This window comes from Spea bombifrons, chromosome 1 (assembly GCF_027358695.1).
Source record: "Spea bombifrons isolate aSpeBom1 chromosome 1, aSpeBom1.2.pri, whole genome shotgun sequence".
NCBI classification, from domain to species: Eukaryota; Metazoa; Chordata; class Amphibia; order Anura; family Pelobatidae; genus Spea; species Spea bombifrons.
The window spans coordinates 121,623,363-121,640,975 of NC_071087.1; the positions used below are offsets into that span (position 1 = coordinate 121,623,363).

General features: G+C 39.4%; 1 protein-coding gene across 2 annotated transcripts in view; it reads right to left on the reverse strand.

Annotated features, from left to right (window-relative positions):
• MMP17 (matrix metallopeptidase 17) overlaps nt 1-17,182 on the reverse strand; it is a 61,273-nt gene extending 44,091 nt beyond the window's left edge. For both annotated transcript variants that reach the window (XM_053471575.1, XM_053471568.1), the window contains exon 1: nt 16,712-17,182. In XM_053471575.1, the coding sequence (XP_053327550.1) occupies nt 16,712-16,840 (129 nt within the window). In that variant the 5' untranslated portion in view covers nt 16,841-17,182. The remainder of the gene's footprint in view (nt 1-16,711) is intronic.
• Nucleotides 17,183-17,613: the final 431 nt, after the last annotated feature.

The window sequence follows — 17,613 nt, forward strand, 5'->3', positions numbered from 1 at the left end:
TTTGAGAGATAAACGTATGAGTAAGCCTGTCAGTGCTCAGACCATACACCGTACACTGCATCAAATTGGTCTGCATGGCTTTCGTCTCATAAGGAAGCCTCTTCTAAAGATGATGCACAAGAAAGCCCGCAAACAATTTGCTAAAGACAAGCAGACTAAGGACATGGATTAATGGAACCATGTCCTGTGGGCCGATGAGACCAAGATAAACTTATTTGGTTCAGATGTTGTCAAGCGTGTGTGGCAGCAACCAGGTGAGGAGTACAAAGACAAGTGTGTCTCAAATACAGTCAAGCATGGTGATGGGAGTGTCATGGTCTGGGCCTGCATGAGTGCTGCCACCACTGGAGAGCTACAGTTCATTGAGGGAGCCATGAATGCCAACATGTACTGTGACATACTGAAGCAGAGCATGATCCCCTCGGAGACTGGTCCGCAGGGCAGTATTCCGACATAACGAGCCAAACTCACCTCCAAAACGACCACTGCCTTGCTAAAGAAGCTGAGGGTAAAGATTATGGACTGGCCAAGCAGACCTATACCCTATTGAGCATTTGTGGGGCATCCTCAAACAGAAGGTGGGGGAGCGCAAGGTCTCTAACATCCACCTCCTCTGTAATGTCGTCATGGAGGAGTGGAAGAGGACTCCAGTGGCAACCTGTGAAGCTCTGGTGAACTCCATGCCCAAGAGGGTTAAGGCAGTGCTGGAAAATAATGGTGGCCACATAAAATACTGACACTTTGGGTCCAATTGGGACATTTCCACTTAGGGGTGTACTCACTTTTGTTGCCAAGGTTTAGACATTAATGGTTGTGTGTTATTTTGAGGGGACAGCACATTTGCACTGCTATACAGATTGTATACTCACTACTTTACATTGTAGCAGAGTGTAATTTCTTCAGTGTTGTCACATGAAAAGACATAATTAAATATTTACAAAAATGTGAGGGGTGTACTCAGTTTTGTGAGATACTGTATATTTACCTGTATGGAGTGGAAGAGGCTGCCCTAGGACAGATGCCCCTGGTGGTCTAATGGGAAGTAAACAGATCTGTGCTGGTCCCTGCTGGTCTGGGTGCGTTGTTGAGACCTGGAGCACCGGAATATGGTCACGACCAGGATCTTCTTGTGTATGGACAGCCAGGGAGCAGGAAAATATAGATCTGGGTTTATAGTGGCTCCCCCCACTAGACCACTAGGAAATTTGTTTTCAGAGAGCGAGTGTCGCAACAAGGGTGTTACGAGCTAAACTGCTGCCAATGGTAATTTCACATGTTTAAAACTAATGTAGTTTTTATATTAAAATGTAATGTGGAATAAATATGTCTCAAATTCAAAAGTAGGGATTTCAGAAAAATGCACCTATCATTTAACTGATAGAATATCATATTGTTAAACTGTTTAACAAGTATACTAAGTCATCTCAAGAAAATATTTTGCCATTGCAGATTTATTAATTACTTTAGCTCTTTGGACATATCCAAACCATTCTAAATACAATAGGAACCAAATAAGAATGCACAACACTTCCCTTAAAGATAGCATCTCTGCATCAGCACTGAAAAGCAGGTTTTGATTGTTACCCAGGATAAAGGTTTTTATATTGTGAAGTGGGGATGATGCGTCACATTTTTCTATATGCTAACCACATGCATCCCCTGTTGAGATAAAGGCGCTGTGAGAACCTAGGTGCCAGCTAACTGCGTAATATCAGGATGTTGGCAGGCAACCTCAAGCTCAGTGTTTACCAAATGCAAACAAGTCGTTCCTTGGTGGAATGGTTAGGCGATGGAAAGCTCAGGGACAGAAAGCCTGACGCCCCTCTGAGTGGTGGATGACAATGGATGTGGATTCTGAAAGCTTTTAACCTTGTGTGCCCACCTTTGTCAGCAGGCTTTGCAGTAATGGACTCTTTGGATCTTTTTTAAGCCTCTGGCTTTAGGCAGTGCTGTGTTGATACAAAGAAAAGAGACAGCAGCCTCAAGGCATGGGGTGTTTGAGTGACAGAAATCAGTTTCCATGCAGGCTTGCGGAAGTGCAGGTGGGCTATCTCTGCAGGGGAGATGATTATAGTGCATCAGGATGAAAAGAAAGTGAGAGCATTTGCTGTGTGTATAGATGGTCAAAGACTGAAACATGCGATGACAGAAAAGCAAAGTGCTGGAAAAAAACTGTAGATTATCTACTCTTTTCAACTACAGATATGACTGTAAATAAAGAATTAACATTTACATCCCCAGGAGATCCTGGAAATAATTACAGGTGAGAATACAAACAGTCCTATCCTCTATACAAGTAACCATGGCAATTCTACATTAGCCCATCTGCAAACAAATCAAAATGACTATGCATTGATACATAATAATGGTTCTTAACCTATGTTTGCGTGCTGGTATAATATATATATATATATATATATATATATATATAAATAAATATATATAATCTCATGCTCGAAACAGCTTCCCATCAGTGGTAGAGGCTAATACAGTGAGGGAATTGAAACATGCTCAGAAGAATAAAGCTATCTTGAATCTATGACAAGAGCAAAAGACTGATTAAAGCATTAGTCTCTATATCAGGAAAATGGGCAGACTTAGATGAGCCAAATGGTTCTTATCTGCTGTCAAAATCTATATGTCTATGTGTCTTTTCATAATAGGAATTACACGCCATTACACTTCTGTGGTGATATGCAGGGTGGATCAGTGGATTCCCTTTTTTTGAATCTTATGTCCCCTTTACAATATCTAGAAAATGTGAGTTATGCCACTGGAGCATGCCTTGGAGGTATGGATGGTTTTCCTGGAGACACTGACCCCTGCCTTGAATTCCTGTTCTGCCACACCATCCTACTTGCGGCACTAATCTTCCCGATCAAACACTGCACTCTTACTTACAGACACCTTGAAAATAGTGAAGGAATATTCATCCATAAGGTACCTAGTCACCAAACCTCAAAGTAACAGACTAGCGATGGCAACCAATGCAACCTTTGACTTCATGTCCTGAATTTATTCAAACAGGGGCATATAGCATCTTCTACTAAAGTAAGGGAGACCACATTTTTTCTTGCTTTTAAAGAAACTATTTGTCCCGTTGTGTAATGATAAAAGTAAATACCGTTAACTATGGCTTACAAATCAGGACTGTTTCTGATAAATTAAAGCAAAACTTGTGTTCCTTGGGGAGAATCAAAATCCCAGCTCTCAATTGCCATACAAAAATGGGTACACTTGTCTTCTGCTTTATTACAGAATATATATATATATATATATATATATATATATATATATATACATACCTGGGAACTCTCCGGGTTTTACCCGGAGTTTGCCGGGTGAGCGCTGCTCCTCCGGTTCTCTGGGTCAAGACCCGAATCTTCCGGGTCGCGGGAGCAGGGTCTTCACACGCCCCGCTCCCCGCCCATTTTTTCCTTTAAATGGGGGAATGCCCCCGACGTCAGCGGAACTGGCAGTGTGCAGTCCTGGCCCCTTTGTACCAATTGAGCATCGCAAGGCTGGGGCCGAATCCTGACACTGACCATGTCCATCCCTTTATGACCACAGTGTACCCGTCTTCTGATGGCTACATCCAGCAGGATAATGCACCATGTCACAAAGCTCACATCATCTCAAACTGGTTTCTTGAACATGACAATGAGTTCACTGTACTCCAATAGCCTCCACAGTCAACAGATCTCAATCCAATAGAGCACCTTTGGGAGGGGATGGAACGGGAGATTTGCATCATGGATGTGCAGCTAACAAATCTGCAGCAACTGCATGATACCATCATGTCTGTATGGACCAAAATCTCTGAGGAATGTTTCCAGCAATTTGTAGACAGTATTGCCATGAAGCTGAAGGAAGTTCTAAAGGCAAAAGGGGGTCCAAGCCAGTACTAGCAAGGTGTACCTAATAAAGTGGCCAGCGAGTGTATATATACAAACATCGGTATTAGTGGCACCCAGTTGCTTATATATCATAGGTGAACACAGGGCCGGCCCTATAATGGGGCAGACTGGGGCAATTGCCGCCCCAAGCGCTTTTTTTTTTGTTTTTTTTTTTTGTAGCGGAGAAGATGGAGAGGGGCGCCGAGTGGTTTTCGCTTACCCGCTCGGCGCCCCTCTCTCTCTCTCTCCTCTGCGGCGAGTCTCCCTGTTCGGTCCCGGTGCCGGCTTGTAATGCAGAGCGCCGGAAGTGACGTCAATTTCCGGCGCTCAGCATTACAAGCCGGCACCGTGGCAGAGCAGGGAGACTCGCCGCAGGACTGTTTAAAGGTAAGTACCGGGGGGGGGGGTCGTAGATTATGGCGTCGGCGAAGTTTAAAATGCCGCCCCCCCCCGGCGTCGGCGGGGGGGGCGGCGTTTTAAACTTCGCCCCAGGCGACGTTAAGTCTTCGGCCGGCCCTGGGTGAACGTGCCACTACTCCTATTACACTATAGATCACGTGCAAGAAGCATTCTTAGGCATGTTTCCTCATTCAGTTAAGCCAGGGGAGGAGGAGAAGTCCCAAATTCCTTTAAGGAATGCATGAACAGATTTGCATGGAAATCGACTCCAAAATACATTCTGCACGACATGGCTCAAATGGTCATTTATGTTTCTTACCCCCCACACTGTACAAAATGCTGTATATATTGTTGACACTATATAAATAAATGGTGAAAACAATACTATCGCATCCTTTGTCTGAACATTGGAAGACTAATAAAGACACAGCACTGAGACTTTAAGATAATGAGAACACTTCTAAGAATGAAAGATTAGTAGCCTAGATGATAGCAGCTCGAGTCCGACTGTGTAGGAATAATTTAAAGGCTGCACCACACTCTAGCTAACTGTTCCTGATTTTCATCTTTCATATTGCTGTCAGATCTGAATAATCTGCAACAGTCAGAAAGCTGAAGTATTATCAGGATTTAAATTTCTGTGCATAATACGGTCTGCCATATACAGACGGTAAGGGGATTACAGACTTGTTTTTAAGCATTGTTTTATTTCTTTGATCACTTTAAATCAAATAGATTCTACCAACCATGGTAAGTACAGTAATTCCCCAGTGACAGGCAGGGAGATTAGGTAATGGAGATGAGGAGACAAAATAAATATAGGTTAGCAGGCTAAGGACAAAGAAAGGATGAAAGAGAGACAGTTGAGAGGCTGAGGAAGAGAGAATAAGAAGACAGAGAAAAATCAGTGTTGAGTAAGAAAATAATTAAATAAGAAAGAAAACAATTAAATGGAAAGAGACACAAAAGCAAAATACACCAAAATCATGTCTGATGTTTTTGTGAAATCCTTTATGCAAACAAAAATTGTTCCTGAGAGAGATATCACATTGTAGGTTCTGGGTATGAACAAATGGATAGTTGGCTTGTTTAGATACAAGAGTAGATGGACAAATGATCATCACTCCACATAATTAAACTATGGTCTACTCTCTACCAACACCAGTTACTCAAGTTACGCCAGTTACAACAAGGCTCACAGTAGTAACGTTCTAAATGGTTTTAATGGTTTTAACAGCCAAGAAAGTACAAACTAAATATGTTTTATTATTGATGAGCTTGCGACAAACTTATATTGTAGACACTTGCCTTGACTGGCTCATCTGAGTCACAGTCAAGCAATTTAACTTCCATCTTTGGTTACTCACACTCTTCAAGCTCTAAACTATACACTATAGTGATGCAATCAACATGTATGCTTTGGCCCAGGGAATTTGTAGCTGAGCTATTTCATGTTACCAACTTGCCTATGCATTACAAAACCTGCGAGAGGGACAAAATCAGCATAGTTTAATCTCAAGAGGAGTACATTATACAATCTTTTTTTTAAATGTTCACATGAAGAGCAGGCCTATTCTGGCCTTGGTCTTCTGCTCCTTCACACATATGTTAAACCTATCAGTTCTATAAAGATAGTTACCAGTTATTGGACTGCACTTTTATCTCACCCTATGCCGAGTTCCACAGGCTACTTTGGCCGTGAAGGAGATGGCATAGTACAGCCTACAACAACATTACAAAGTAAAGTATGCCGTTGCTAGCCTTTGAAAGTGTTGCATAAGCCAACTGTTTTCATGTGGCTAAAAGCCTTTCTGGAACACACTGTGTACTAATAGCTCAGCAGCTGGTTCACTCCGTGAATTGGAAGCTCCCACTGCTTGAACAGAGAGTAGATTTGGGATAGCCATCTATCAGAGGGAAGCTAATCACTATTATTGCAGGATGTCAGCTTATAGAGCAGAGACACATTCATGTGTAATACAGAAATACAGCATAATGAGAAATCAGGCTCACGCAGCATATGACCTTTATTCTCAAAGTATTATTAGAGCTAGGTCCTTCAAGATCTGTGTATAATAGCAGCAGAGGTCCAACATCAGTTGCATGGACACAGGGTCCAAGCAACACAACATTTTAGACCATTTTTTGGCTGCATTATGAGGATAGATTCAGGAATGGCAGGCCCCTTATGAATTAAACTCTATTGTGATGCTAAAAGTACTTCTATATGGCAAACAAAGTGTTACACGTAAAATGAGGTACATGTACAGTACATGTGCATATAGTGATCTGCAGGTATTTTTTATATTGTAAGCTGCTGCCTCAATTGTAGGGCAGGGTAGATAAGACAGGTGGTAAATGTTTCAATGCCACATTTACTTTAAAGTTTAAGAATCTACTTTATATTCTGTTAACAACAGCTAAACACTCATTATACAAAGAGCTTCCCCTCCTTAACAACCTGGGTAGCAGTGACAGTTCATAAGACAACAATAAAAGATTCTGGCACCGAAGCAGATGCGCTGGGAATATAATCTAAAATGGAAACAGGTTGGAGCAAAGAAATGCCTTTGATGATATCATTATTTTTTTCTAATCCACTAGAGGGAGCTCTGACAACATTTATTAAGCTAAACCAGGGTTTATCAACCCTAAGTATTAGGACACCCAAGTGTGTCACAGAGTTTAGTCAAGTGAGTCACAAATTACTAAAACAATCAGGATGACAATACATGAAACCTATTACTTTTTTAAAGAATAAATTATCATATTCCTTTGTGACTTTCTAAAGGGTAGTTAATTTAAAAAAAGCTGTTTTTGTTCCCTGCAATAAGGAAAACAAAAGGTAGAAGCACGTACAAGGACGACCTTAATTTATCTTTAATTTAGAATGAAACTTTGAGATAGCAGAGTAAAGTGTAAAACAAATCTTCTGGTAGCGTGAAGCAGTAGCTCTACCCAATCCTAGTAGCTTTATGGAAAAAACACCTATGGTGGGAAAAACTGATTATTTTAACTGTAACACCGCATCATTAGGGGTACACTGGAATAAGGCTGTGTGGCTGGTCCACTAAATATTTCACCTCTTGTATAATATACCGTTGCGGTCTCTTGAACAGAATCTTCCTCATCTTTTGTTTCTGTAAACCCAAATTATATGATGCACTGTTTGCCTTGTCCTGTTTACCCATTGTACAGCACTACAGAATATAATGACACAATCTAAACCAATAAATACTAAAGGTGCTGTTCCACTTAGGCACATCTAGTATGCTAAGAGAATAAACCGTAGCAGATCTTTGATTTTATTATCTCATCCAATCGTAGAATAACTTAAAACATCTGGCATAAGTTTACTCAATTAAATCATTATTTCTGGTAAAGGTTTGGCTTTACTACTACACGGTAGGTAGAATAGAGCACAAAAGGAATTATCCTTCTGTCAAAAATATATATTGATCTGTAATGGTTTCCTCTACCTCTTGCGTCTTCTTTCAATGTTATGCAGCAAAGTAATTCTGGATAGCTGCTCAAAATATATTTTAAAAATGCAGCTGCTATGCCACTGAGCTTAACACAGCCTTTATATTAAGGCTACAAATATGACTTATTACTAATGTGAAATGTAAACAATGAAAACCAGTGAGACGCACAGATGTTTCTGATATATATTGACAATAGATATATTGTATACAGCATCCTACAGGAAGTCTGGGGAAATCCGAAAAGCTGTAACTGAATTGTATAATGCTCTGGTTAGATGGTCAATCCTATAGAATAACCCAGTGTGTGGACACAAAAATACAAAAACAGAGAAATGGTTGCATTTGCGATGTCTGTTTCCACATGACTTAATGGTTCAGTGAATTGATGCCTAAGTACTGAGCTCTTACTGGGTTCTTTGAATGGAACAAGCGCACACTTTGTTTCGTTCTCTGTACTCTCCCTATTATGATGTATAAATAGATGAGCGCATTGCCTAATTATAGCAGGTTCCACAAAGAATTGCTCAGCGGACATGTGACCTTCTCTATCCCCTCGCCCCCATTCCGACCATTACCTCTGCCCTTGAAAGTTCCTTTGGGTACAGCTGTATAAACTAGAAAAACAGTCTGGGACAAAGATTCAGCACAGCTACAAACAGAATTGGTGGGATGTGGGAGGTCTCTGTCACATGAAGCAGAAGGATCTGTGCTTAGGACTTTAATGCTTTATGATCATGTTATTTGCAGTAAGTGATCTAGCACCATCTTTCTCAGAGACACACAAGATGTATTTGTTATAACTTGCGAAGCAGGTGAAAGTGTGTATGTACCAACATCTCAATCGGAGGAACAGAAATAAGCAACACGTGGTCATCAATCACATGGACTAATGTTCCCATCATGTTGGAAAGCCATCTTTTCTGCAAAACAACCATATTAAATTGTTTACAATACTATAAGACATTATATTAAATAATACGATTATTATGTTTCACAAACAACATCACTCCAGCACATATGTCTTTGTATTATAAATGTCCTATCTCAGATATGGTAGGTATTGGGGTAAGGTCATCAGTGAAAGGAATGCTTTAACCCAGGCAGTCAAGATAAAGCTTCAATTATCATTATCGCGCTTACTGACGCTGCCAGTTACAGTTTCTGGAAGAAACGGCTATTATTAAGCTGTAACATGATCATCTTTATTATAGCAGTCACAAAGATATTGGAGATTTATGTCAGTATTTCACAGATCTCTTCAAAATGACTGTAGGATCATAAAACATTGATTCTAACGCCATTCCTTGCTAACAAAGACGTAATTGTTTATTCTGTTTCTAACCGAAGATACGTTGTATGGCAATTCAAGGCTCTCATGATTCCTACTGCAATTTATCAGATATTAACATCTTTCACACATTAGTGGTTATAGACATACATTCTTTACAATGTTATTATCATACCACTCGGTTGATGTTTCTGTCCTGTTGGTCCATTGTATTGGGACCTTGGATATTGACACTTATGCATGAACTTTGGCCTGACTGATATTGGACTTGTTCTGCCCACACTGACTTTTAGATAGATTCACACCACTCTGTCAGCTACAATGTTACCATAATTTTGAGTTTTGAGAATCCAAATGAGATAGTGGTATAAGGCAATATCTTCCATAATATAGTTTGCATGAAGGCACTAAATCCTAGGTAACCATACCTTGGAACATTTAGGCTTGTAAACCAATCTTTTCACAGTTGAAATCCCTGCTTAAATATGTGATGGTTGTCACCTCTGCCAAGTCCCTCAATAGAATTTCTCAGTTCCAAGGTATGAAAGTATTTGTATAATTCATAAGGGATCTTCTCCCATATATTACTGTAAAAACCAACACATGTATGGTATGTGACCACTGCATAAAATCACTTTTGCTATTGCCACCAATATATATATATATATATATATATATATATATATATATATATATCTATCTATATATATATATATATATATAGATAGATATATATATATATATATATATATATATATATACACACACACACAAATACATAGAGTACAATTAAAACATATTGTACTGTAAGTATTGTTTGCTAAACACAAAGTCCTATTAGTGACGAAAATATTTGGGGAACCTAACTGAAAAATATAATAATACCACTAGCCATTAAAGTAAATTTTCCAATCTTCTGTTGTGATAATGATTTTTCTTTCAGAAAAAGAAATTACTTCATAAATCAGACATGGACTGAAATGTTGCCTCATTATGGGATTATAGTCTGTTTGCGTGAATGTCAACATCAGTAGAAAGGGTATGTTGTGGCCTAGGGCACATCATTATTACTTACTTTGCCAATACTTCAGAGAATTGTAGTACCCGCACCCTTTGAGGTTTATATAGATATAAATAGTGATGGCAGAAAAAAACAAGTTGGCCAATCTGATCTACCCTTTTTGGTATCACTTTTTATCTATAAATAGTTAATGAAAAGGGTAATTACAAAACCAAAGTTGTATACTGGTGACACTTGGATAAACAAGCTGAGAATCACTGCTTTTTACAAGAAATAATAATAGTAATAAGAAGACGAAGAAGAGCTGACAGCATCAGCTTAGAGAGGCTCGCGTTCCTTGGCATGCTGTTGAATGGTAAAAATCACCATTCTTTGGGTCTTGTCCTTCAATCGCTCTCAAAGCACATCTCCAGCAAGAGTGAAATCAAACATTAGCTGTGACAGACAACGGAGTATACAGCCCCTGCCTTTTGAATTGGAAGGGGCTCCTGCAGGAAACATCACTAACGCCTGACAGATGAATTTAATTACACAAAGAGCAAGCCAATATATCTGGCACCTGTTTGGAAAGAGCATCTTTTCCCAGATGGTCATGGGGTCTAGAAAAGCAAGCATGACTGCATAACAAATGAATATGCTGTGCCACCTATAAACCAGGTCACACTACTTGTGTTACTTAAAGCCTGACAGATGAACCATAGGGAAAAGTCCTTTTCAATTTTTTTTAAATGACAAAGCAATGGATTTTCACTGCATCTACAGTACATCTATTAACACACAGAGGGAAAAGATTGTAACTTGCTAAGTGTCTATATCTAACAATCTCACAACAGTTGCAATTATCCAATGAGTTAATATTCCAGCTTCTAAGGAAACCATTTTTCTTTGAAAGAGATGCTCAACCTGTACCACCTTCTTCTATTTGCTCCTTAAGAGCCATTCCCTTCACCCTTAAAAGTCAGATAACTGAGCTTGATGAGAGTTACAGTAGATCTTTTCATGTATGTAGTAAGTATCATCAAGTATGTAGTAAGATATTGCTTATCACGATGGCTGAATAATCTTTAATAATCTTTCATGCATATTCCCTCTCTTCTTTCTTTGAAAGCATGGGGTCTCCAGTGGTCTATGCACAGGGGACCAATAATCCAACCATGCTTTCTTCCACTGCTGTTAGAGCTGGAGTCGCAGAAGACAAACTGTTTTTCATTAGATGTTAAAAAGCATTGTAATTTGAAATATACATTTTAAGCCATTTTAGTACTGGGTAATGATTTTATAATTTATGAAAGCTTATGGTATTGTGTACAATGATGTATTTCCACCATCATTGTTGTATTTAGCACAGGCCATTAGGATTCATTTAATGGAGGATCAGACCCTTTGGAAACAGTAATACAAGATCATATTTAGTTAACTGGCAGACTGGAAAAAAACCTTCATTCAACCGTCTCCAGTCGAGTTAGTCTGAGAATGAATTACTAAATCAACCCTCCCTCCTTCCCTATCATCTACTATACTAAGAAAACACAATTATATATTTTCATTAAGGTTTCTTTGTGGATCATTATACAGCTATGATGTGGACAAAGGCAATACTGAAGTGAAGCAATAAGGTTTGCAGGGTACATGAATTCATGCACTCTGGATTGTTTAAGCTTAACACCAGCAGATGTGACTGCATGGATCCATTGTCTGCTTACTTTGAACCAGTAAGTTATAAATACAAATGTTACCAATTCAACTTTTAGGAATAGCCTGAAAACCGATTGATTTAAACCTACCAAACACTGGCACTTGATTTTATTTCTTCATGTTTTTTTTTATTATTATTATTATTATTATTTGGCTATCCTTGTCATAGTACAAGATATCGATAAGAGGGCTACCAATACAGCTCTATTTAGATACTCAGTAACATTTTTACAAGCCACTCTATTTCAACAATGAAGCAACCCACACGATCTAAACTACGGAGGTTATGTATAAAATGTGAATTTGTTGTAAAGTTTAAAAGATGGTCTTATCCCCATAGCAACCAACAGAAAGGCCCAAATAGAAGGAACCTTCTTCTCACTATGTGAAAAGTAAATCAGATGACTTCTTATACATAACACATATGTTATGTATTTATTATATGAAATTAGAAAGCAAACAACAATCATAACACACGCTGCTCATTCTTTTGTGTTTTTCAAAACAGACAAAAAAACATATAACTTACATTAATTTAATTATCAGAACAAATCCCCAAATAAAAGCCAAGACTCAATATTCCAAGTACAAGATTTGACTTGCAATGAGTTCTATTCAAACACAACGCACAAATACAACAAAAGGAGGTAACATGGTCACATTATTGACCATACCAAAATAAATAACTGCATAAAATGTAACTCTTTTAGCCTCGAAGGGTTCCCTGAAATAGTGTCAATGTGTAAGGAACATATTGCGAAGTGCTGCATTGGTTTCCCCTCTGGATCTGTAGGAATTACATTACCTACCGACACAGAACATTAGCACCACAGCCAGATTTTCATCTAATCCTGGATTGCTCTCATTCACATCAAGTAAGTTCAATCTTTATAATTTTACACCCATGAATATATCCATCTGTAAAACCTATATCTAGATAGATCATTTTCTATTGCAGTTTTTTCAGGCTTTATGGGAAATGGTTGTCACTGAGTATTTTCATTATTGCCTTATTACATTGTAAAAAATGGGCTGCGTGGGTGGGTTCTTTCTTATTATTCCTTCTGTTGGATGATAATGATTTAACCCACTGACTTTGGGAGAGGCCATTAAGGTGGCGCAACAAGCTTCAAGACCCTACAGCTTCAAGGGGATTTAATGATATGATTAGTGAGTGACTTAGGAGTCAGCTATATTGCTCAGTGAATATTGGGAAACCAGCTTTGATACCATAGGTTGTAGGAAAATGTTTCTATTTTTTTCCTTTTCGTGGACAAAACTGCAGTGCCAGAACATTTGCCAAAATGTACTCTATCTACCTACCTGCAAGATCTTAATCCAGGGATGCCTGAAGGTGAATTGGAGAAGGAGAGAATGCTGTCTGCTCATAATGTATGCTCTTTGTGTCTCTACTTAAGACAGGCAATTTCCGATCTGACGGCAGGACAGGATTTTGGTTTGAAAACAAAAACCTTGTCTGAGAAATCCCATTGACAGGTTATCTTTGCTTGATTTCTAACACTGTTAAAATGCATCTTAACAGTGGATTATGAACAGCTACATACCTCCCTAATGCCCTGTATCTGAACAATTATTTTCTATATACATCTACTAGCTACTTTAATGGATCCTGAAGGGTATGCCTATTACCGAAGCTCAAGGCAACAAATGAGGTTTTGAATAGGGGCTATAAGATATTTCAGCAGCCGAAACAATTGAATGGATTTGCATTTGTCACGGCTTGGTCATAGCAAACACCAGGTCTGGTCTGCCTGCAAGATCTTATCAAAATGAACTTCCATCTGTCACACAAGAGCAAATCATGGATTCTCTGCGTGGCACTGATAGAGTCAGCTTGACACAGACACTCCACAGGAACAACAATAATGAGGAGATATGCTGCCCCTTTTTTCATATTTTGGCAGAAAACACAAAAGTTACATGTGTTTCTTGCATTGCAGGAAACATCTCCTAAGATCATTTTTAGCACTGTTTTTATTATACTCCAACTGCAATAATCCTACTTATAAAACCATTTCACTGGCAGTCAAGGGGTTAATAGAAAAACTTAAAAAAAACCCCAGCTACAGCTAATGTCCTAAATAGAATGTATACATAACATAAACTGAATATATTGCTAAGCTACACCAAATACATTACTTCTATGGAATCTATGTATGTGCTCACGCTGTAAAACATGAAGTCATACTCCCGTTAAAATATTGTCCTTGCAAACTGGCCACTCAAAGGCATGGGCTTGTGTGTCTATAAAATAAATGCACTACATCGAATAACTTTCCAACAGGCTCTGCAGAATAACTTCATTGTAGAGGTTCCTCTAAAAACAGCAAGGTAAGTGCTGGCGCTGAAAGTGGCGCAGGCAATTTTTCAATGCATCCCATGAAACATAATGCCACTAATGCCCAGTGCACACAGATGTTGCTCACTCCACTGTAAACCTTGCAGGGAAGTGGATTATCAACCTTGTGTGACCCTACTGAAAACCAGCCCAGAGCTGGAGAAGATGGAAATGCTGTCTAGTGATCTTATTGCTGATCACTTAACACATGGCTTTTAATCACACATAGTGAACCGGTAGCTTGTTTCAGATGGGTTAGGGTGAAAAAAGACATGCATGTAGCCGACATGTACGCTATGCCTTACCTCTGGATCCTCAAACATAGTTCATCAGGCACTACCTTCCTGCAACTTTTATCTCTTGCAAAACACTGCTTGCCAATAGAAGCACACAATACCTTTCTACACATTTACACCTCATACTTTTGTTATACAAATCCACAGCCAAATAGTTACAGTTTAACAACATACATAAAGAACAAATAGTCATGGGGCGCTGATCAAGATGTTGAGCACAGAGGGCTTGTTTCAAAAAACAATGCTCCAACAAATGTGTATGTTTCAACCGCCTGGGAAGTCGTAGAAACCAGGCAGCCCAGTTGCATGAAAGTTGTTAATACCAATCTTTGGGTTTTGAGGATGATCCCAAGAGTGTTTTTTCAAAAGTTACCAGGGCACCACATTTATAACGTAACCCACAGCATTGTGGTAGGGTTACATTCATGCTTACTCGCCAATGTCCCATGCCCAGGAAGGTCTTGTGAATGTTGATAAACATACAAGAATCACTAGCTGTGTTGTATGGGCAGACAGTGAGGTCCTTCAGTCGCAAACATTATTGGTTTTCTCTAGAAGGCTGTCAAATTGATGTGAGCCTACTAAAAACAAGAATTGCAATTTCCCCACAGTTCCCCTTTAAGATTTATTACCATGTAACAAATCTAGGCCTTCCATCTGTAGGACCTCACATGAAAGACAATGTGAGCCACTTCCTCAGTGATCCATAAGGGCCATTCATAGTCATTTATATAATCATGTTAGAAAATCATGAAACAAAATGCCAATCTTATTTATATTTTAATAATGATGACTACTGAAGAATTACGTTACAAGAGGATGAGACAAAAGTAACAAAAAGGAATAAAGCCAATAGATTAAAACACCTGACATTAACTTAACTCTGAAGAGAGGGATCCTTCTCAAGCTCAAAAACACCTGTTGATAGGAATGCCATAAGACAGTAAAGAGACTTGAATTAAGCAAGAAATTTAAATGGTGAGGGTGATTAATTACAAGTTGATATTTTAGGGCAAGTTAATATTAGTCTGGGTTGAAAAGTGAACACATTAATATACAATGATGTTAAGACAAAATTGCTTTGTGTTGCATTTGAAGCTTTTGGTACTATCAATTCAACAATTTGGAGGATAAAACACATGAATGAGGTTAAAAATCCACTAGATATTGGGACTGACCCATTCATTACCCTCAAAAGGGGCAGGGGGCATCTAGCTTAACCCCTTGTTGTGACATGATGTTATTTTACAGTCCTGCAGAAGTTAAATACATCCTGTGGTCTGTGTAAGAATGTTATCCGCTGGTTATTTCGGCAGCATAATAGTCAAAGTACTAGTGAAAACATAAATTAATGGGGGTTAAAGCATGTAAGGGTTAACCCCTAGACAAATAGGTACCCTAAAGCACTGGGATTGCTGCAGACAACTCATTTGACACTCAGAACTTAGATATAGATATAGTTTACAGCATCTGTAAGAATTGGTGGGGAAATGAATGTGCCTAATCCGAATAGGTTAAACATCTCATCCTAATTATGCAACTGATCAGACACCCAGCAGCTTCCACTGAGGACATCACTTCTAACCATATGTGACATATTCATATCTGCATGCAACATGAGTTCTTCCTTTAATAGCTGGTCATTTCAAAGGGACGAAAGGCACTAATTTAGATAAATCATAAATTAACTCCGAGGAGGATAACCATCTGGGTAACAGAGTGGGGTGGCTAATCCCTATGCGACTATCAACGAGTTAAACCTGAAACCGGTTTAACCGTCTACACCCCTCCCTGCGTTTTATTTCATTGTACAGCTTAGTTTTTCCGCGTAGATTCTGATGCTACAAAAAAAAATAAAAGAATAGAATTCTTAGGATCGCGGCTGGTGAAGCACATGCAGCAATATGTACTAGATCTGCTTTGATCCGGTGGGTTTCTCTATACCTCTCTCCCTACATTTCCTAATTTCTGATTCACCTACTGCAGAGTGATCTAACCAAGATCACACCCACCTTTAAAAATACATAAGTCGGAGACCCTAACTACTGCCTGTATGGAAAGCTCTTAAAAAAAACCCTGGGTAAAAGTCCAGCCTGCGGTCTTCTCGCACCATCCCATCGGCAAGTAAGAGGTTAACCTAGCCGTTAGCTTTACCATCGCTATCAAAAAGCACACTCGTCATCAGAATCACGCATCTTTCGCTGGAATGTGTATGTCTATAGGGTGACATGTCTGTTATATAAGAGAAACAGCTGTCCAGCTGATCACTTACAACTCCTCGGTTTATATCCTCAGCTGTAGGGGTTGGTACTGCCATGGATTCCCGCAGAGCTATCAAAAGGCCGATCAGAAACATTTCCCGTGGCCAATAACTCTTTTTGGGGGAGATCGTCAACAACATCCCTTGTCTTCCTCCTCAGCCGTGAGTATGCGAAGGAGACATTCATGTGGGCAAGTTATCCTTCTTCACATCTCCACTGCACCATCAGCAGTGCACACACACATCCAAAGGTCTGCTTGAAGAACATCTGAATGCCATCACACCTTCCCCATCACCCCACATCCAAGTTAAGTTTGCAAAATTCTGCACAACAGGTCAAGAAGGCAGGTTTCGGCACCAAGGACAGTTCCAGGCACGTGTAAAGGAGGAAAATACACGCAAGGTGAAGGAATCCCAAAGTGTGCTGGAGCTTGCGTGGTGACCTGTGGGTCAGCTATGGACTTGCAGCCAACGTCATGAGATCTTCTCGGTCCAGCACTGTAGCTTGAAGAGGAACTGTGCTGAGAAGGTGCAGAGTTGAGGATGATGTAGGAGGTGCTTTGGGGTGGGAAGGGATGCTCAGCAACCTATAAGTGCCAGCGGTCTGTGGCTGGGAGAGGCTTGGGCAAGGAAGGGAGGGGGGGTCCTTATTATTATTTTGTGTGGATTCAAAGCAAGGAGATGTGTAGATGCTACAATTTTACTGAACGATAGAGGGCTGGGTTGAGCCTTGCAGGAATTTTGGTTTGCTTTGAAAGCAGGCTCTGGTATTCAGAAGATATGTGCATTATAGGGTAGATCCTTGACATTTCCACTACTAGTAGGATGCTTGCTTTTTTAAAGTCTTTTTAAAAGGAAAACAATGGCTAAATAGAAGTATTTTTTTCTGTATTTAAATTTTCATGAAATAAGAT